A 21,075-nucleotide genomic window follows, 5' to 3' on the forward strand; every position below is an offset into this window, starting at 1 on the left:
GGCCACCATGCAAAGCGCTAGGGTAGTGCCTTGAAATATTAAATACACAACTGCCATGTGATCCAGCGATCCCACTCGTGAGTAAACAGCCAAAGGAGCTGAAACCAAGAACTCGAGATAGTTGCACATGCACATTCATGGCAGCATCATTCACAACAGCCAAAAGACGGAAGCAACCGCATGTCCACTGAGCAATGAGCACTGAGCCGAATGCGGTCCGTCCCTACGGTGGCGCACGACTCAGCCTGAACCAGCGAGGAGATCCTACACCTGTCACCACATGCATGGACCCCGAGAACATCATCCTCAGTGAAATAAGCCAGTAACGAGAGGACAAACGCCGTATGTGTGCACTTGGGTGAGGAACCCAGAGTCCTCAAAATCACAGAGACAGAAGAGAATGGGGGTGGCCGGGTGCTGGGATGGAGGTTCGGTTTGGGAAGATGAAAACCTTCTGGAGATGGGTGGCAGCGAGGGCTGGCCTGAGCGTGCTGAACCACATGCCTAAAACCACTTCAGATGCTCAGTTATGTTATGTGTATCTCACTGCAATGAAAAGAAATTTGACTGTGTCCCTGCTGTGTGCCAGGCCCACGCCGAGGCTTCGGGGACCCGGAGCGGTGTCGCCTGGTGGAGAACAGCCTCCTGCACCGAGGGGCTCCGGCGGCCGCGGCTCCTAGGCCCTGTCCCAGTGTGGCCAGTGGCAGGAGGAGCCTGGCGTGGGGCATCTGCAGAGCGGCATGCAGATCCCCAGCCTTCCTGAGCTACCGGCCACTCGGCGCAACAACCTGGCCTGAAATCCCACCTGGCTCACTTGCTGGCCTCCTTCAAGCTCTGCCTCCAATGTGCCGCCTCCGTGAGGCCTTCCCAACCACTCCGTCTACAATCTTCAGCCTGCCCCAACCAGGAGGAGACCCTGCCTATCGTACCCGTTTTTCCTTTCCTACGACACAGGACACCTCCTCACACACCATATAATTAACTTATTACTTTATTATCTGTGTCCTCTCTGGAAGAGATTTTGTCTTTTCTGTTCCCCAATTTATCCCCGTCTCCTGGAGCACAGTGCCTGGCACCTAGCAGGTGCAGATGTTTGCGAGTAAGAAACGAAGGCATCGGGTGCGTCAGTTGTGTTGAAAAACCTCAGCCTTGGATTCAGTGCGTATTCAAATTCCTCTGAGAGGTCGGTGGGCTACATTCAGCCCGAGGTTTTAGGCAACTTTACATTTATTTTATTTTATTTTATTTTATTTTTAAGATTTTATTTATTTATTCATGAGAGAGAGAGAAGGCAGAGATATAGGCAGAAGGAGAAGCAGGATCCCGCAGGAAGCCTGATGTGGGACACGATCCCAGGACCCCAGGATCATGCCCCGAGCCAAAGGCAGACGCTCAACCACTGAGCTACCCAGGCGTCCCACAACTTTACATTTAGATACTGAGGAACGTTGGCCCTTAGTTCAGGGCAGGGTGCAAGGTGACGTGCGCCTTGGGGAAGCATCAGAGCAGCTGTCCCCTGCCTCCCCCCAAGTGTGTCTCGTGTTAGAGGCTCCAGCAGAAGCTGAAGGCACTCGGCCAGAGCCCACGGATGCAGGAGGCTCAGCTCCTCTGAGGTCCTCTGGGGTCTCTGCTTCCCCACCAAGGGGAGCCGACCCCACCGAGCCCCTAGGACCTCCTCCCCCGACTCTGCCCAGGAGGCTCTCCTGCCTCTTGTTATTTCATCCCACCCTGAATGACATCTCCCTTTGAGCCAACAGCCCAGGCTCGGCCTCTGACCTCTACAGACGATGTGGGGGCTCAAACCCCTGTGTTAACTGAGCAAAGGGGAAAACATGCATGGGAGGCCTGAATGGGGAGCAGACGGCGACCCGGTGAGAGCCAGGCAGCTTGATACTAACACTTCATCAAGGGGTCCTGGCCCCTGAGTTCACCAGGACGAGGCAACCAGCCTCCTGGAGCCTCCGTGAAACAAAATGCTGGTCACTGCCCATCAGGGACCGTAAGTGGTGTCCTGGGAGTTCAAGAACACGTTTTGAGGACATGGTGATGCAGAAATGTACACCGCCCACCAGGATTTCTGCAGGCCCCCGTGACCAGGTGAACTCCAGCAATAAGTCGGGGGTCGGGGGAGCCTGGATTTGCAGCTACATCTCCCACAGAGAGGAGAAATGCAGCTGTTCAGATGGTATTCCCTACATGTCAGGATTTCTCTTGAGGCATGTTCGAAATTTACAGTTGAGCAAAACATAGATCATGAACCAATGCCTTCTGTGTAGCTAAGAAGGTATCTACTCTGTCATTTGGGGCCCATTGGGGATTAAAGATAACTCTGGAACATATTAAAGACTTTGGTTGGTAGAAGTAACTAATAGGGGCCCCCAGGTGGCTCAGCGGTTGAGCATTTGCCTTCAGCCCAGGTTGTGACCCTGGGGTCCCGGAATCGAGTCCCACATCGGGCTCCTGCAGGGAGCCTGCTTCTCCCTCTGCCTGTGTCTCTGCCTTTCTGTGTCTCTCAGGAATAAATAAATAAAATCTTTAAGAAAAAAAAAAAAAAGAAGTCACTAATAAATTTAGTAATGACTGAAATCCAAATTCACAAGGAGGGCTCAGCAGCCTCTAGGTCTCTCTGACCTGAGTCCCTCCCACCTGGGCGTGGAGAGGTTCGGCTGGCTGATGCCTCACTTTGAAAGTCTCTGATTTCAAGAAGTATTGATAATAGTGGCTCCCTGTTATGGCTTGAACTGAGTCCCCCCCCCCCGAGTACTACCCCAAATCCTATGTGGACATCTTCACCCCCTCATAACCTCAAATGTGACTGTATTTGGAGAGAGGGTCTGTAAAGAGGTAACTAAAGGTGAATGACCATTGGGGTGGGCGCTAATCCTGTACGACCGGGGGCCTTAAAAGGAGATCGGGACACAGATGCACGTACAGAGGGTCGAGCCTGCGAGGACACAGGGAGAGGACGGCCGTCTGCAGGCCCAGAAGAGGGGCCTTGGGAGGAACCAGCCCCGCACCCACCATGGTGCCGGACTTCTGGGCTCCGGAGCTAGGAAACCATAAGCCCCACAGTCTGTGTGGTGTTTGTGATGGCAGCCCGGGCGGACTGACACACTGTCTGGCTTCGTGGTGCTGGCTTTTTCCCTCTGTCAATGTCCCTACCCTGAAAGGATGGCATCACAGTCCTTTCCCAGTTGGGGAAATTGAGGCTCTGAGCTGGCTCAGGTGGCACAGCCAGGAATCCAGCCCCGCTCCATCCAGCTTCCAGGGGACCAGGCTGTTCCTCATGGGCAGTCAGCAAACAGAAGGCTCGGTGCTGACCACTGGCTTTGCACCAGCCCCTCTGACATTTGCAGCGCTGAGCCTCACTTGGGAGCCAAGCTCCCGGCTCTCACCCGTCAGATGCCCCGCACATCCTGACTGCGTGGCCTCCCACTCTATTCAACCGACCTTGTGTCCCATTTTCTCTTCCTTTGTTTGGTCTATAACGCTCTTGACTTTTCAAGAATTTCCTAAATCAAGATTTACATCGTCCGGCCATGCTGGCAGACTGCACGTGATGCTCGCTGCCAACATAAATGCAAAAGCCCAGAACAAGGCGGACGAGCCTTCCCTGCACATTCTTTCCATGGCAGTTCTCCGGCCAGCTCCCCAAGGCCCCGAGGGTGGTGCGGCTTAGCCTGGGACGGGAGGAGACCTCGAACTACCCAGCGAGGGACTGCTGTCGTGCCCTCGCCTCCCTGACGCTGGCTCCCCTGGCCAGCGGATCTGGGTTCAAATCCTACTGCCATCAACTACCTGCTGTGTGTGCAGGGGGGTTAGGGGAGCTCATGTTGCTCATCTGTAAACTGGGATTAACAACAGGGTTAAATGACGTAACGTGCAACAAATACACAGTGCAAAGGAAGCGCTTCGTACAGGCTTGCTACTATTTTTACTATTACGTTTACGGTGACAATCAACATCATCGATCTTCGTCGCATACCCTAAGTTTACATTCTCCCAAAACTTGGAGGGAGCTTCAGTTAATTTAAGGAAAGAGGAACGGTGGATCCAGGCGCTGCATGAGAAGAACAAGCATCTGGGGCTCGTCTGTGTGTTCCGGGTCTGAAGGCAGCCCCTACTTTGACTTGCCAGGCACATGATCTCACCCGACCCCACAACAGGCCGCTTTGTGTTAGGAGGAACCTGACTTGGCCACAGCGCCCAGCAGCGGCAGAGAGATCGGCAAGGCTGGACGTCCCTGCTCTGTGGCCCAGGGACAGGAGTGATGCCCCGAACACCACAGGGCAGCCAGGCAGGGGGAGCCCAGTCCCGCTCGAGGACCTGGGAGCACAGAGGAAGGGGGAGGGGGTCACCCCCCACGCCTCCCACAGTGTGAGTGGACGTGGCCTGCACGCTGTCCCTCCTCCCCCATTCTGCTAAAGGAACACCACGCGGGGAGAACGGTGGCCGCTGGCACATGTACCTGCATTCCTTGGATTCCGAGGTGTACGGCAGCGAGCAGTCCCTGTGCTGGGTGGCCATTTGGTGTCCGTCAGCACAGCAAGCCTCCATGACGGTGTCTGCGGCCACTGTGTGGGGAGAGAGCAAGGTGCCTGGTCGGGGGGTGACTCGCCATGGGCCCACGTGAGGGCCCCTTTGATGTGTGGCCCCCATCCCATTGCCTCCGGCCCCCGCTACGGGCCAGGCTGGTCTGAATAGGCCTGGACACACCCGGCAGTCACTCCACAAATGTGAACTGAAAACCCACTGGGTCCTGAGCTGGAACTCATACCCGCTCCTTCCTAGAGAGGCCCTACATCTCCCAAATCCAGGCCTGATTCAGGGGGCTCAGCTCGATGCTGGGGATCCATGCTCCCCCAGGCTGAATCCCTGCTCAAGCCATGCTCCAGGGACCCTGCCCAGAGGGGGGACCTGCCCAGAGTGGGGCCTTGTCCAAAGTGGGACCTGACCAGACAGGGACCCTGCCCAGAGGGGGACCCTGCCCAGATGGGGACCCTACCCAGAGGGGGGCCTTGCCCAGAGGGGGGGGCCTTGCCCAGACGGGGACCCTGCCCAGACGGGGACCCTTCCCAGAGGGGGATCCTGACCAGATGAGGACCCTGCCCAGAGGGGGGCCTTGCCCAGACTGGGGGAGCCCTGCTCAGACGAGTCAGGAGGGCAGCAAAGGGGTGCAGGTAACACCAAGATGACCCTTCGAGGGTCAGGGATGGAGGCAGCCAGGAGGTTCCCAGCAGGCTGATACTGGACACTAGAACAACCCAGGGGGGTCCCCTCCTGAGGGAAGGTCTGCCTGGTGAGTGGGGAGCTCACACCAGGGAGGAGAAGCAAAGCTCAGGGACAGGATGGAAATGGAGGCCTCACAAGCCCCTCGGGTGAGGAGGAAAGAGCCAACATTTCTAGACCAGCTTCTGGGAGCCACATCCGCGTTTCCTCCTTAAAGTTTTTTTTTTTACATTTATTTATTTGACAGAGCGAGAGAAAAAGAGCACAAACAGGGTGAGTGGCCGGCAGAGGGAGAAGGAGAAGCAGATGCCTGAGCAGGGAGCCTGACATGGGGCTCGATCCCAGGACCCCAAGATCACAACCTGAACTGAAGGCAGACGCTTCACCGGCTGAGCCCCCCACGTGCCCCTCTGCTTTAATTTTTGTAAGCTCCTAGTTAGCAAGGCGTCAGTCCTCATCCTACAGTTGATTTGCACAAGATCCCGTCCCCGTCCACAAAAAGGGCAGCAGAAGGGTCCACACGGGTCAAGCAGCAGGCCCATGCGCACACTCACAGACGGACAACGGCCCTCCAGTCCCCAGGCTGGCTGGAGGAAGAGGGGTGTCACCTGGAACCAGGGCTCCCGGGGGTCTCGGAGCTGCTCCCCACAGCGAGAGACGTACCCCGGCCCATCCTCACTCTCCCGGGGCTCCCCTGGGCCGGCAGAGTGAGTCCAAGCTGGTTTGGTGAAGAGTGACATACCACCCAGTCCGCTGCCACCCGGCCCCTCGTCCCCTCCCTGCCCCCTCCTCGCCCCCCGAACGTGAGGGTTTGGCCACGGGGCTGGGGCTCAGGTAAAGGGCTGGCATCTCGGGGCTCCCAGCGCAACAGCAGGAGCCCGGCCCCAGGACAGGAAGCCGCAGGGTAAGGGGCACAGTGTCCAGTGTTCCCATTCATGCACCCCCCACCTCCCACCCCCGTTCCTTCGTTCTCATCCTGAATTTAAGGCAAGTGCTCATGAAACACAGGACCTTACCTGTCAGAGGTAAAGTACGGCCTGTTGTTCATGAGTGTGACCCAGCCAGGAGGCTGATCCCCCCAACACCCCTGGAGCCGCCGAGCCCAGCTCCCCAGCCACCCCGGCTCCAGCTGGGCCCATCCAGCCCTCCCCCCACCGAGGTGTCACCCTCGGGCTTCTCACGGCCCCTCTGGTCTCCAGCACCGCCCACCCACTGGCTGGGTGCCCCCACTCCTGCAGCCGGCTGCCCCCAAATATCCTGCAGGCTGGGCCTGTCTCGTCCTCGGTCCATCGGCACAGAGCTGGCAAGAGCAGCTTCGGGGCTGAGCAGAAAGGGCACGAGCTGCTGGGGTCACAGCTCCAACCCCACCTCCGGCTCATCCTTGCTCTGTGACCCTGGCCTGGCGACGTCCCATCTCTGAGCCGCAGCCCCCTCGGTGGTGAAGACGGGGCTTGAAGCGCCTCCGGAGAGATGCTGAGCTGCTAAAGGTCTGAGCACCCAGGGATTTGCTGGCCTGGTTCCCTGGTTCTCAGGGGCCGCGGCCCCCGCCTGGGGTGCGGAAGCCCCCAGGGATGAGCAGCACCCCCAAAGCCTCCCTCCGGCCCTGGGAAAGGCAAGCACCGGGGAGGCTCAGACTCCCACGGCCACCTCAGCAGCGTGAGAACCTTGTGCCCTGAGCTGTGGAAACATTTGGAAATGATTCTCGCTGGGGAACCTGAGCACTTTGAACCTTCTTCTCAGCAGGACGATAAAAATATTAAGTCTTTTGCTCAGTCCAGAAATTGGAATGTCCCTGGAATGCTCCAAGCAGCCACAAAGCTGGAAGTTGTGCAAAGCAGAGCCGCCTGGGGGCCGCGTCTGGGGCAGGGAGGGGGGGTGGGGATCAGCATGCGCTGTCCCCACGCCCCGGGAGCCTCACAGCCCTCTGGGGTCAGCTCATCCCTCTTGGGGATGCATCCCCATCAGCCACAGGGAAGCTCTCGCACAGCCCCAGCAGATGGGCAACGGAGAGTCTGCCAGGGCCCACGGCCGGGCTGGATGGTGACAAGGCAGGGGTGCGGGGACCAGACCCGGCAGGGTGTCACTGTCCTCATTGTAACAGGCAGCCCTGACACGTGATGAGCTTCTTCGATTCACCATCTCTTTCCCCCACGAGCTCTTACCTCCCCTTTTATGCCACCACGCAGGGCACAAGGGGTCACCTTGCTGGGCAGAGGAGGCATCTTTTCCAAGCCATGCCCCCTCTCTTGGCACCTCCATCCCTTCCTATATTTTACTCTCAAGGAATGAACAGCTCTGGGCTGGACATCTCTGTTCATAAACTGTCATTCCTAAAGTCCTGAGTATTTGCTTAGGCCAGAGAGGGAGGAGAGGAGCTGGATCAAAGGGAAGACATTCTCCAGACTCTCCGAACAAGCAGGGGACAGCTGTCCTGAAGGCCTCCCTGCTCACACGGCCCTGCCAGCCCCGCAGCTGGAGCACCGCTGCCAGGGTATAGGGCCAGCACCGGTGGCCAACGGGTGGCCCTTGAGAGCTGGGCTAACTGGCCAAAGTTCATGGGTTTCTGGTCAAGGCAGAGGTGCTAATGTCAGGATGAGCTGAGAGCTGGGGCTTAAAGTCAGAGGGACCAGAGGGAGACTGCCAGCCCCTGTTTATCAAGCCCTCCGGAGCATAGCAGTGCAGCGGGGAGGAAGGGGCAACATCAGGCAGATGGGGGTTCAAGCCCCTGTCCCCCCACCCCCGAGCCTACTCTGCAGCTCACCATCCCTGGAGCAAATTCCTGAAACTGTCTGCACCTCACAGGGGTGCCCCAATCTGTGAAATGGGGCTCGGACCCCTGAGTCACAGGGTTCTTGTGAGTGCCCGGCACACAGAAGGCAGCCAGGGGCTGTCCTACTCCTGTGTCTCCTCTAACCCTTTCACCACTGTCTTTAAAGCATATGCTGTGGGGGACGCTTGGGTGGCTCAGCGGTTAGCGTCTGCCTTTGGCTCAGGGTGTGATCCCGGGGTTCCTGGGATCAAGTCCCGCATCGGGCTCCCCGAGGGAGCCTGCTTCTCCCTCTGCCTGTGTGTCTGCCTCTCTCTCTGTCTCTCAAAAATAAATAAATAAAATCTTAAAAAAAAAAGATAAAGCGTATGCCTTAAGTGTTTTATCACCAAACTTGTCACCATCGGTGGCTGTAGGTATGGAACCTGGACTTCAAAGATAATTACGAACGGAAGAAGCCAAATGGAGCTAAGTCACCACACAGGGATGGGAACATAAAGGCTAGGGCGTCCTCATCCCCCCCGGGACCATGCCTTGCCCTCCCCACACCAGGGGGAGCGCTCAGCTGTCACTCAAAATCCCCGATGCTTTCCAGGCCAACCTCTCGCTCTACTGCTCCTGGGCCTGGGCTCTGGCCCCTTGAGGCTCTGGTCCTTCTCTGTCCAGCCCTACACCTGCTCACCTCCAGATATCACCCAGCTCTGTTGGGATATCCTTCATCATCATGCCTCCCCACCATCACTGCCATCGCTCAGTGAGTGCTTGTCGCTGAGTGCTCACTGTGTGCTGGGCCCAGCACTTACCTCGATTCTCACAAGACCCCCAGTGAGGCCAGTTCATTATGTTCCCCATTTTGCATGTATGAAAATTGCAGCTCAGAGAGGTTAAGGAACTAGCTCAAGGTCACACGGCTGGGGGAGGTGAGTGGCAAAGCCAGGCATCAGGTTTGGTTCTGACAGCCTCCAAAGCTGGTCTGGTCTGCCTCCTGGCAAATTAGGAACTCCTCTGGGGCAGGGATGGTACCTCTGTCCTCCCGGTGACCCTGTAGCATCCGCCCACACCTGGCACAAACAGCGAGGCTCAGTATTAGTTGAACGGGACAGACTGGCCACAGGCTTCTTAACCAGGCCGGATCTGCAAGACTGTCCCTGGAGTACAAGGTTCGCCTGCAAACACACCTCTTCACGGGGAGTCAATGACTCCCCGGAATAACAACTGATTGGGGCCTACTACCCCTTAGTGTGGGGCTGCTGAGAGCCCAGGACACGCTGGGGCCATGGGTCTGAGACTCCAGAATTACCACTTTATTGGCCTTAGAGACAGTTGCCCCCCAACCCATCAGAGCTGCAGGGAAAGGAGGGGTCTCGCAGACAGAGGGGAACCCCCTGCAGAATTCTCCAGAGTCACGGCTCAAGGTGTCAACAGGTACCATCTGCAGCAGGTTGGTCTTTCACGGACATGTGCATCCCATCCAAGAGAAGGTCTGTTATTAACCTATGTTCTGAAACAAAAAAAGCCCCCTCCCCCACCTTCCCCTGGGCTCTTCCCAAGCATTTCCTTTCCCTGGGGCGGGCCCAGGGTCTCTAAAGCACCAAGGCCAATGTCACTCCCACCCCCCACACACCTCTTCCAAGACCCATCGCAATTCGATAGGGACTCCGAGCTGTCTTTGCTGTTTTCATCCTTGTCCCCTTTGTCGTGAACAAGCTTTACTCTGGGGACCAAAATCACATTAGGGCAGAAAGGAGGCATGGTGGCCCAGGGAAGGAGTGCTAGGTAGGGAGCCCAGGCTGGTGTCCCCGCCTGTCCCTGCTCTGTAGCAAGGGAAGAGCAGTCACTATAAACATTGCCATGGGCCACCCGGGTGGCTCAGCGGTTTAGCGCTGCCTTCAGCCCAGGGTGTGATCCTGGAGACCCGGAATCGAGTCCCACGTCAGGCTCCCTGCGTAGAGCCTGCTTCTCCCTCTGCCTGTGTCTCTGCCTCTCTCTCTCTGTATGTCTCTCATTAATAAATAAAATCTTAAAAAAAAAAAAACATTGCCTGCATAGATAGTCTGAAAACCTGCTACGCACCGTGTTCGGATGATAGAGACCCCAGCTTCCTGTTCTACTAAAGCCACATAGAACACGACAGTCTGGACCATTGCTTACCCTTCCTCGTGCCTGGAGAATAGTGGCTACACAGGCGTCTTTGCGTTAAAATGACCTTGGCCTTCCCCACGATGGTTTAAAAGCCGAGAGCCTAATTATGAACTAAAAGCTCCGTTTAAAGTTTGGTTGTTGAAGACATCGTGCTCAGTGAAGTAAGCCGGTCAGGAAAGGATCAAGCCTGTGAGACTCCACCTACGAGGTCCCTGGAGGAGCCACAGTCAGAGACGGAAAACAGACGGTGGGCGCCAGGGGCTACGGGACAGGGTGGGGGGTGGGAGCTGTTCCGTGGGCGCAGAGCTTCAGTTTGGGAAGATGAAAAGATTCTGGGGGCGGACGGGGTGATGGTTGCACAACCATGGGAATGTACTTAATGTCACCAAACCGTGCACTTAAAAACGTTTAAAATGGTGAATTTTATGTTATGTGTATTTTACCGCAATTAAAAAAAAAACACATTTAAAAAAATTGATTGAGTGTTTGGGCACCTGGGAGGCTGTCGGTTAAGCGTCTGCTTTCAGCTCAGGTCGTGATCCCGGGGTCCTGGGATCGAGTCCCGTATCGGGCTCCCTGCTCAGTGAGGAGCCTGCTTCTACCTCTCCCTCCGCTGCTCTCCTTTCTTGTGCTCTCTCTCTCTCTCTCTCTCTCCTAAATAAATAAAATCTTTTTTAAAAATAACAATAAATTAAAAATACTATTTAGAGACAGTTCCCCCTGTAGCAGTTTGGTGGCGGCTACAGGTTTGTACGTAGCAAGCCAGGTGACCTCAGGGAAGAGGTGAAATGTTAAGGAAAGAAAGCAGAGGGCAGGGCTCACTCTCTACCCTGAGCAAGAGCCTAGGGAAGGCTTTTGGGGGGTGACAGGGAGGCCATCCTTCTGGCATCACTTCCCCAACCACATACATTAAGAATTCAGCATTGTGGGCAGCCCGGGTGGCTCAGCAGTTTAGCACCGCCTTCAGCCCAGGATGTGATCCTGGAGATCTGGGATCGAGTCCTGCATCAGGCTTCCTGCATGGAGCCTGCTTCTCCCTCTGCCTGTGTCTCTGCCTCTGTGTGTGTGTGTGTGTGTGTGTGTGTGTCTCATGAATAAATAAATAAATAAATAAAATCTTAAAAAAAAAAGAATTCAGCATTGTCAGTGCAAGGGAAAGAGAGAGAGGGGGAGCCCAGGCAGTGGTCTGCTCGGACAGGGGATATACAGCTGGGCCAGGGGGCCGGGGGTTGGGAAGCAAGAAGAGAACAGGGTGACACCTCCCACTGGACACCACATCTCACTGGCACCAACCATCAAGGATTTCACGGCGGTGGACAGCGTCAGGCCAACCAGCAGTCATAGACTGGCTGGCAGCCCTTCCAGAAGGACATCGATTCACAGAAATCCCATGCAGAGACCCCACCACATCTGAACAGCCCTCAGCCACATGGAGCAAATGAGGCTTCTTTTATCCCTAACTCCTGGGAGCAATGCCAATATCGATGACGTCACCCTCAGGTGAGCCCATGCTGGAGGCCCACGCATGCCCGATGCTGGGCCGCAGGTGCTCTTAAGAGAAGCAGGGCCACCGGCAGTCTGCAATCTTCTCTCTCGGACCACTTCCCTCCCTTCTGAGCAGAAGCTTCGATGGAGCACCCTTTTAACCTCTGGTTCCTTGTAATCCGACTGTGAATTGGATCCACAAAGCATTACACTAAATATAAACGAAGAATAAGCTCTGCTGCAAAATCTTATTAGCCTTCGACTCAGATATTCCAAGGGAGGTGATGTGTGGGTTAAAACTGCCCAGCCCTGGACCGGCCTCCACCTCGCTGAGCCTCCTCTTCCTTACCTGTCAAGTGAGGAGGTTACAGTGTTGGGCTGGGAGGCTGGATGGGATAATCCAGGCAAAATGCTTACATCAGGGTCGGACCACAGAAAGAGTCTTCGAAATGGAATCATACAGTCACACAAGTTACTGCACCAGGAATGGGAATGGGAAGAGCGTTCTTCTTCACGGGAATCACACACCCCTCCAGACCGACACATTGCCTCGTGGCCAACACCCCACCACCTCCCTTCAGGGAAGAGCCACACCTGCCAGAAATAACTGATGAGCATGTGGACATAGCCTGGTTCACCAGCTTCAGATACCACCTGTCACCTGAGACAGCAGCTAAAACTTCTGGGTGAATTAGGGCTTCGTAAAGACTAGAGGGCAGACTGTGAGTCCTGGTGGTTTTGATGGACGCCAAAGGCATGCTAAGTGTTCAGGGCCACACTGTGCCTCACGGTCTAGAGCAGCACATGTTCTCATCAAGTGGTAAAGACATGCATGTTCTTCCCAACACTATAGATACTGGCTGACACTTAGAGGGCTTCTATACTGCTCCTTGGGTGGAAGCTTCCAGAATGTCAGCCTGCCATCTATTGTCATCATCACAGGGGCTCTGGGCAACGCTGGACTGGCCCATGAGCAAGTGAGAAGTAAGCCAAGTTGCTTCGTGTAGGGCGTTACGGTGGGACATGCCCAGGGCTGGAGCTGCAGAGGCCCCGGGGTCTGGTCACAGCTCCACCAATGAGGGTCCTTTCACTTGGCACAAGGCCAGGCCTCAGTCTCCTCATCTATAAACTGGGTGGAGAGAAGTTAGCCTGCAGTCAAGCAAAGGCTTTCCAAACCTCGCCACACATATGGACACCAGTCTGACAAAATTCCCACTGGATTGCAACAAAATGGGAGAGAAAGGAAATGGCCAAGGGAGGTTTTCCACAAACCAGCCTGATCCCACTTAAAAGGCCGTCTTTTATTTATTTCTTTTATTCGGAGACCCTGCCCCTCCAAACATCCTGTATGTATATGGAATGGTGGTGGTGGTGATTGGCTGGATCTCTGCTTTCTATTTTAACAGTCTTGTTTGGCAAAACAAAAAAGTGATAAGCTCTGGTGCATAAATGAGAAGGGGGAGAAGGTGCGGCATCAGAGGCTGGCTAGCAAGTCCATTTTCTTGTTTTTCTCGTACAAGCAACAGGAAACTGCAACCAAACAGAAAACCCTGGAAGGCTCAGCCCACCCCTGCAAGGGGCCCTCCCCAACCCTTGGCCACTGCTCTCATGCTGTCCCACGTCCTCTGTGCATTCAAAACACCCCTCCGCGGCTGGCTCGGTTGGTAGAGCACATGACTTTTGATCTCAGGGTTGTGAGGTCAAGCCCCACGTTGAGTGTAGAGATTTCTTAAAAACAAAATCTTAAGAAAAAAGAAAAAAAGCCCCTCTTATGACCCTTCCATGTGCAGGCTGTGGCTTGGGGAGAGGGATCCAGAGGTGGAAAGGCAGGAGGAGACTGTCCTCATAGGGACAGCCCAGGGAGACACCAGGTAATTGTCACTGGGGTCTGGTGCCTGGTACCTCCACATCCCCTGCAGGTCTAGGATAAGGACGGAGCCATCTCCCCCTTCAGGGGCACCTGACCAGCCCAGGAGGTGGGGTGCGGGGGATGCTGGAGTCTGCTCTCAGGGCTCCACACAAGGGCGGCAGGTGCCTCAAACCATCACACACAGCACGTGTCACAGACAGACAGGGGTCTCGGGCAGAGAACCAGCGACAGGAGGCAGCACGAGAGAGGGACCAGAAGGCACATCTCTGGGAAGGAGAGGAGAGGCAGCTCCCAGATCGCTCCCTCCAGGCAGTAACCTCCTGCGAGCGACCAAGGGCAGTGGACACGGGGGCCGTCCTCACCTCCTGAGGTCTCTACGGCAGCCCACCCTGCAGGGCCGTCTCCCCTGGTTGCCCCCTGCACTCTCTGGCCACCTGTCATGTGTCCTCTACACCTGGCCTTTGGAAGCTGGAGCTGGGTGGTCCCGTGTCCACTCCCTTCCTGGGACCAACTCATTCACACCCACGTCGGTTCAAAGGTCTCTTCCTCCAGAAGTCTTCCCCAACTAAACCCCTACATGCGCGTGCACACACACACACAGTAGTTCTATGCTCTATGGTCTCTGTGCACCTCGAACTTCCCAGCACCAGCACAAATGATTAACTGCGTGTGTACTTAGTGCCACGAGGGCTGGGACAAGCTCTGCACCCTGCCCCACGCCGGCCTCCGAGCAGGCCCTCAATCGATTCCTGTAAAAGAACGAATGATCTCATGGCATCCTGGCAGCTCGAGGAAACAGGGGGTCAGGGAGAGATTAAGCAAGTCGCCTGATGCCACAGAGCAAACACAGAGGTGGCCTTGGAGTCTGGCTCGGACTCTAAAGCTTACACACACTCTGGTAACACGCGGAAGGAAACTGGCTGCCGCCGGAGCAGAACTTTCCAGAATCAAGACTTCCAGGCAGCAAGAGAGAGGAGGAGGTTTGCTGCCCTGCTGTTCCTAAACACAATTTGGGGGGGCCCATGGGTGGCTCCGTGGCTGAGCGTCTGCCTTCGGCTCAGGGTGTGATCCTGGGGTCCCAGAATCGAGTCCCCCATCGGGCTCCCTGCATGGAGCCTGCTTCTCCCTCTGCCCGTGTCTCTGCCTCTCTCTGTGTGTGTCTCTCGTGAATAAATAAATAAAATCTTTAAAGCAAAAAAAAAAAAAAAAAAAAAAGAACACATTTGAGAGCCATGCTTCCAGGTTTGAATCCTGGTGGCTCCACACAGCAACACAGGTGTGCGACTTGGCCTCTTTGGGCCTTGGTCGCTTCACATCCCCCTTCATGGATAATGGGGGGGAAATGACAGGAGTGGGTTGCAGAGAGACATCGTGTCAAAATCAGAAGCATATCTCCAGCTCAGTTATTAGCAACCACCACCCACCCTTCTGCTCACACCACAGTAACGGGGTCAGCCTGAACCATCCTTCTCCCTCACCCTCCATGCTCATCCCATGCAAGTCCTGTCCACTGGAGCTACCAGGCACCCTAGATCTTTGCACTTCCCAGCAGCCCCTTGACTATCACTCCACCCAGGGCAGCTTTAGCCGGGGACCCTGCAGAAGCCCCCACACTGGCTTATTCTGACCCCCCCTTGTCTGCCCATCGTCCACTCACCAAGCAGCAGTCCAGATGACTTCTAGAAACCTGAGTCAGTGTCACTTCTCTGCTTCAAATCCTCCAGCAACTTCCTAGTTCACTTTGGATAAAACCCACAGTCTGCATCCTAGTTTTTAAGACCCTCCCATCTCGGCCACCCTCTGCTCCCCGCCACTCTTTCCCAGGGGCACACACTCCCCTCTGGTCCCTCCAATACATCTGATCCCACCTGGGGCCTTGGGCTAGCTGCTCCTTTTGTCCAAATGCTGTTCTCAGGTCTTTGCAGACAGCTCCCCACCACTCACACCTCAGCTAGGTATCACCTCCCCATCCACCCACTTGAGAGGCACCTTTGTCTGCTGTCCTCGTCATGGCATGTCAGGGTCATTGCAGCACTGATTCCTACTGATACAGCCCTGGGAGGGCATGTGTTTCTGGGTTTGCTGTTAGTATGTGCGATGCCTTAAACGGTGGCCCCTAAAATGATATATCCACGTCCTAACCCTGGAATGTGGCTTTATTTGGATTAAGGGTCTTTGCAGGTGTAATTAGGATCTCAAGATGAGGGCACCTGAGTGGCTCAGCGGTTGAGCGTCTGCCTTCAGCTCAAGGCGTGATCCCGGTGTCCTGGGATTGAGCCCTGCATCAGGCTCCCGACAGGGAGCCTGCTTCTCCCTCTGCCTGTGTCTCTCCCTCTCTCTGTGTCTCTCATGAATAACTGAATAAAATCGTAAAAAAATAAATAAATATCTCAAGATGAGATCCTCCTGGATCATGTGGGTGACCCCAAATCCCATGACAAGTATCCTTAGAAGAGACACACGGTGGAAGAAAAAGCAACGTGAAGAAAGAGGGACCCACGAGCCCAGGCACACCAAGAGCCCCCAGGAGCTGGGAGAGGCAAGGATGGACACCCCCCCCACCCCCCGCCCAGAGCCTTGGTGGAGAACAAAGCCCTGCAGACACCGTAATATCTGACTTGTGGCCGCCGGGACGGTGAGAGGCTAGGCCTCTGTTGCTCTAAGCTGCTCAGTTTGCAGTCATTTGTTCTGGAGCCACATGAGACACACAGAGCACACAAGCTCCACGAGGCAGGGACCGTGTCTGTCCCGTGTCCTGGGGCCTTGAGCTTGCTGAGAACTGACAAATGATAGAGGCATTATGAAGAGCTCCTCAGGGGCCAGGCCAAGCTCATGAGGGACACTCAGGAAACATCTGCTGACAAGAACTGAGCGGATTCATGACACCACTTATCACCTCCCTTCTCCTCCTAGGCCTGTTCCCCCACCTATACAAGGAGTGGACCAGCTGACCTGTGGCTTCCATGGGCTGATAGGCAAACTGTTCTTCCCACATTCTCCTCAAATGCCCACCATAAAGCCCATCCCGGGCTCCCATCAGCCCCCAAGGCTGGTTCTCTGGATCCCCTAAAGGGCCCAGACTGCCAGCTGCGTGGTGTCCCCCCTGAGTGGCCCGAGGCTGGCAGTGCAGGGAACTATACACATCACAGACCCGCCAATGTGCAGAAAAGAAGGCTCGGCCCCTGGCTCTCAGGAGCAGTAACCCGGGCCCTTGGCAGGTGGGTCCCCCCAGAGTCAGCAACAGGGTGGGCGGGAGTCCAGCGTCCCTACTCCCGGCACTGGCCGTGTCAGCGGAGCCCTCTGGCTGGATCGCTTGGCAAGCCTGGGGCCAGATTAAGCAGGAAAATGACCTAAACAATTTCCAGGGCCGTCCTCTCCAGATGTCGGGCCCGCCCTGTTGTGTCTGGAACCCAGGACCAGCCAAGAATATTTTCCTTTATAAAGATGCCAGGAAAGGGGCGATTTTCTACCCTGTGGACAGTTCAAGACCTCACCCAGCGTCCTGTGGCCAGAGGCATCCATCCCTGCGTGCACCGCCTCCCCCTGAAGCAGGGGGAGCATGGCCAACATAGGTTCCTTGGGGGCTCCTGAGCCCACCCTGAGATGGCAGCAAGGAGGGCCTGACTTGGGCCACATCCAAGGGAGAGGCAGGTCTATGGCCAGACCCTGGGCTGGGTACCGGAGCAAACAGCCCTCCACCACCACGGCCACTGGCTTCCCAGGACAGAACAGGCAGGACAGGCTTGTCCACTAACCTGAAATAAGACAGGTGCCGTCACCTCGGGGATCATGTCCTACACCAAGCCAGCCACGAGCCCCGCAAGGGTTCTATGGTTCCCATGTATGGGAAACACCTGTTCTTCCTCAGGACCCCGTCACACATGCACTTGTGTATGGGATTCAAGTACTGTCCCACCCGCTTTGTCCCCACCCCCCACCGTTAGGTTTAAGGCAAGACGGCCGAGCAGTCAGGAGCGGGGGTCCTACATCCCAGCCCTCCATTCACCACTGGGTTTCCCAGGCAAGTTACTTAACTGCCCTGGGCCTTCGTTTATATGTCCCTAAAATGAAAATAAGGACAGCACCTTCCTCATAGGATTGTTGAGAGGACTAAAAGAGACTAATGTAAAAATAGGTCAATTATAATAATTTCCCAGAGCAGGGTGTGTTCTCCGTACTTCAGGAAACAGAAGAAGAGAGCATGGGATCGATCACATTCGGAATTGGGACCAGTCTCCTCACCTCCTTTGAGGGCCCACCCCCACCTCTTGATAACACGCAGGCAGCTGGAACAACAGGCACCTGACTCCATCCTGACCCAGAGTCTTGTGAGGACCAGCCCGAGGGCTAACGGAGGCGGCCCAGGAGGACGAGGGCCAGTCTACAGCGCCCAGCCCGCTGTGACTTTGGGCCGATGACCTCACCAGCCTCCCCGCCACACCCTCTCATCGCCAAGCCCCCTCCAGGCCAAAGGGTCTCCAATCCCAGGAAAGTTGACATCATGGGTGTCCCCGTTTGGTTAGGTGGCCACATCTGAGGTCCTTACAAGGACACTGGAGTCTGTAAAAGCTTTTATTAATCAAATTGTTACAATGTGATGTGCTGCAAAGGCGAGGCTTTCCTTGTATCAAACACACTGGCGAGATGGCTGGGATACTAGTGGGCCTGTTTTCGTGTGACTTTATCCGCAAGGCTGTGCCACCCACTGTGCCCACTGCTCAGAGTCCTGCCTTCAAAGGAACCGGAGGGAAGAGGACATGTGTCCATGTGCCCTGTCGCCTTCTGGGTGTTTACCCGTGTGCTTCCCTCCGCCCGGAGCACCATCCTCCTGGCCATGCTTCCCAGAAACCCAGTCAGCTCCTCCTACACCTGCCAGTTGCAGGCTGTGTCCTTCGGGAGATCTTCCCTGACTCTTCCCTGACTCTCGGCCTATGGGGTTGGTTCCTAATGACCTGTTGACTCTTGGCCCTCCAGCGGGGTGGGAGCCCCTCGGGCAGAAGGGCCAGGCCTCAACTCTTCCTGGCCGTCTCCCCACGATCTAGAACAGCGTCCGGCATAGAGCAGATACCCAGTGCACGGATGCTGGAGGAGGCTGGCCCAGGCCACCGGCGTCCCCTTCCCCAGCACAGCTCTGGCTCTGGCTCTCGACAGCTGCTGGATCCAAGCCGTCCCGGGGAATTCAGTAGGACTTTCAGAGCTCTCTGTGGGGAAAGGACCCTGTCTTACCCAGGGAGGGGGCCACGCAAATACCAGGTGATACTAATCCGGCTGCCTCGGCGAGCAGGGCCCCCCCCCCCATCTCTCCCTCAGTCCCCAGGGCAGGCCAGGAAGAAGGTTTCTGTTATCTTCATTTTACAAATGAGAAAACCACCGGATACAGGCAAAGTTGTTTCCCGGCCCACAGAAGCTCGTGCCGGCCCGCTGGGACCCCAAGATGAGGGAGCCAGGCTTTCGCATCCCCCCTGGCCCCGCACACCACTGTCCAGAAGGGGTGGCAAACGGGGTCCTGCACTAGGGAGGCGGGGGGGTCCCAGGCAGTGCCAGGAGAAGGTGTCACCTGGACACCCCCACACGAGAGGATGCAGGGCTGCCCCCCACCCTGGGGGACCCCAAGTCTCTTCTCTACGCATTCAGCACTCCAGCAGCACCCCCACTCCAGCCTGTCCAGCCCCCACCACCAGCCTGGGAAAGTTCCAGCAGCGGCGCAGGCCATGTGCTTCCAAGCCAAGCCCTCTCCCGTCTTTGTTCTCCCTCCCAGCGCCTTGCCTTGCTCTGTAATCAGTCGGAAACGCTGCCCGCTGCAGCCAGAGGCCAAGAAAGTCTTGGAGAAAGCGCGGCTGTCTCTCCCAAATGCCCTCCTCCTCTCCACTCCCTCCCACCCCGCCATCGGCAAAGCCCAACAGGACAGACAGACACGGGACAGGCGGTGGCTCGGCACTGTCCCTTGGCACGGAAGACCAGTGCCCTGTTGCATCGTGGGGGCCAGGCCAAGGGAGGTTCAGCTACAGGGCTCCCCACAGGATGGCCTTTCCCCGTGACTGGTTCCAATGACATTTCCTCGTGCCCCCCATGGCCCTTGGGGGGGGGGGGGAACTGTGTCACCGCAGGGAACCTGACAGCTTCCAGGCTTCCAGACACAGACCCACGAGCTCCAGCTCCCTCTCCCCAGCCCATGCCAAACTCAAAAGAGGGGGCCACCCCAAAAGAAACAGAAGGCCACGCCAGCCTGGGTGTGCACTTAGCAGGTCTCCTTTAGCACAGAGGCCTGAAGTCAGGGGCCTTCTGGATAAAGAAGATGGGAACCCCTCCAGCCTGAGTCCTTCCGAGGCAGACCCCGCCAGGCCCCCACCAGGCCACAGAGGAACTTGCTCACACAGTGGGCAGGACAGCACCGTGGTGGGGGATGGGGGCACTCAGGCTTGAGAGAGTTCTCTCTACCATGCCTTCTCGCTGGGCCTGCCTCAGTTACCCGTCTGTAAAAAACACAGGGGCCCTGGGGCCCTTTCTACTTCCAACAAGAGTCTTGTGTGGCCTCCAAAGGGAGCCCCCCTGGGGCTTTCACTCCAGCCACTGTGATAAATGCCCCTCCTCCCTCTGCCTGCCTGACCAGCTCCTGCTCAGGCACCATCTCTTTCAACAAGCCTCCTGTGAGCCCAGAGTGTGTGTGTGTGGGGGGTGCAGAATGGCTCTCTGCCAAGCTGGAGCCCTGTGCCTCCCATGCCATGTCCCCCATGAGATGCCCCACTCCCCAGAGCCAGAGCTCCTGGACCTACTGCAAGCAGTGAGCAAGCCAAGAAACCCCTGCAGGGCTCTGCCTTCTGCCCCCAACCTCTCCCCGGTGACCTTCTGACCAAGCAGGAGGGTGGTCACAGAAGACTTGCAAAGAAACAAAACTAAGCACGAGATAAAGCATCTGGGATTGTGAAGGTGGTCAGGGCTCTTGTCTGGGCCTGGCCCCAGGAAGAACAAAGCCTCCAGGCAGGGAGGCCTGACTAATGAGTGATGAGTCACAGGTCAGCAGAGAGGTCAGAGGCCATGGCTCGGGCTCACCCACTGTGGCTCTAATCCACAGGGCCCAGTGGCCACCCCACCCCCACCCCCAGGAGCTGGGCCTTGAGGATAAAGGGGGAAAGAAGGGCCAAGGGCCATCCCCACGCTGCCAGTCCTGGTCGCAGCACTCTGGCCCCTTGCCCTGGGTGGGTGGGTCTGGCAGTGGCCTGTCCCCAGCCCCAGCTGTGTGTAGCCTTGCCCAGCCCCGGTCTTGAGGCCCTCTATGTCCCAGGAGGGCAGGCAGAGGTTTCTCCACACTGGCTATCACCATAAAAATCTGCAGACTGCGCTCTTCCTTTCTGATTTTTCAAGCCCACCCCCTAACCCATGACTGGCTTTGTCCCCTGGACAAACTACTGTCCCGGGTCTCAGTTTTCTCACCAACGAGCTGGGTACAACAGCCCCTACGGAGAGGTGGAGGTGGGGGCGGCCGAGCAGATGCGCAGGGCGCTCGGACCGCAGAGCAGGGCACCCAGGGGCTCACAACCACCAGCTAGGGCTTCTCCCTAACCTCCCAACGTCGCCCCGGTGG

At 56.6% G+C, this 21,075-nt stretch overlaps 1 protein-coding gene across 4 annotated transcripts in view; it reads right to left on the reverse strand.

Annotated features, from left to right (window-relative positions):
- The window catches only part of FBLN1 (fibulin 1), a 117,191-nt gene that overhangs the window by 61,857 nt on the left and 34,259 nt on the right, over positions 1-21,075 (reverse strand). For all 4 annotated transcript variants that reach the window (XM_077914115.1, XM_077914114.1, XM_077914118.1 and 1 more), the window contains one exon: positions 4,469-4,574. In XM_077914115.1, coding sequence (XP_077770241.1) covers positions 4,469-4,574 — 106 coding nt within the window. The remainder of the gene's footprint in view (positions 1-4,468; positions 4,575-21,075) is intronic.

Source organism: Canis aureus, chromosome 11 (assembly GCF_053574225.1).
Source record: "Canis aureus isolate CA01 chromosome 11, VMU_Caureus_v.1.0, whole genome shotgun sequence".
In the NCBI taxonomy this organism is placed as follows: domain Eukaryota; kingdom Metazoa; phylum Chordata; class Mammalia; order Carnivora; family Canidae; genus Canis; species Canis aureus.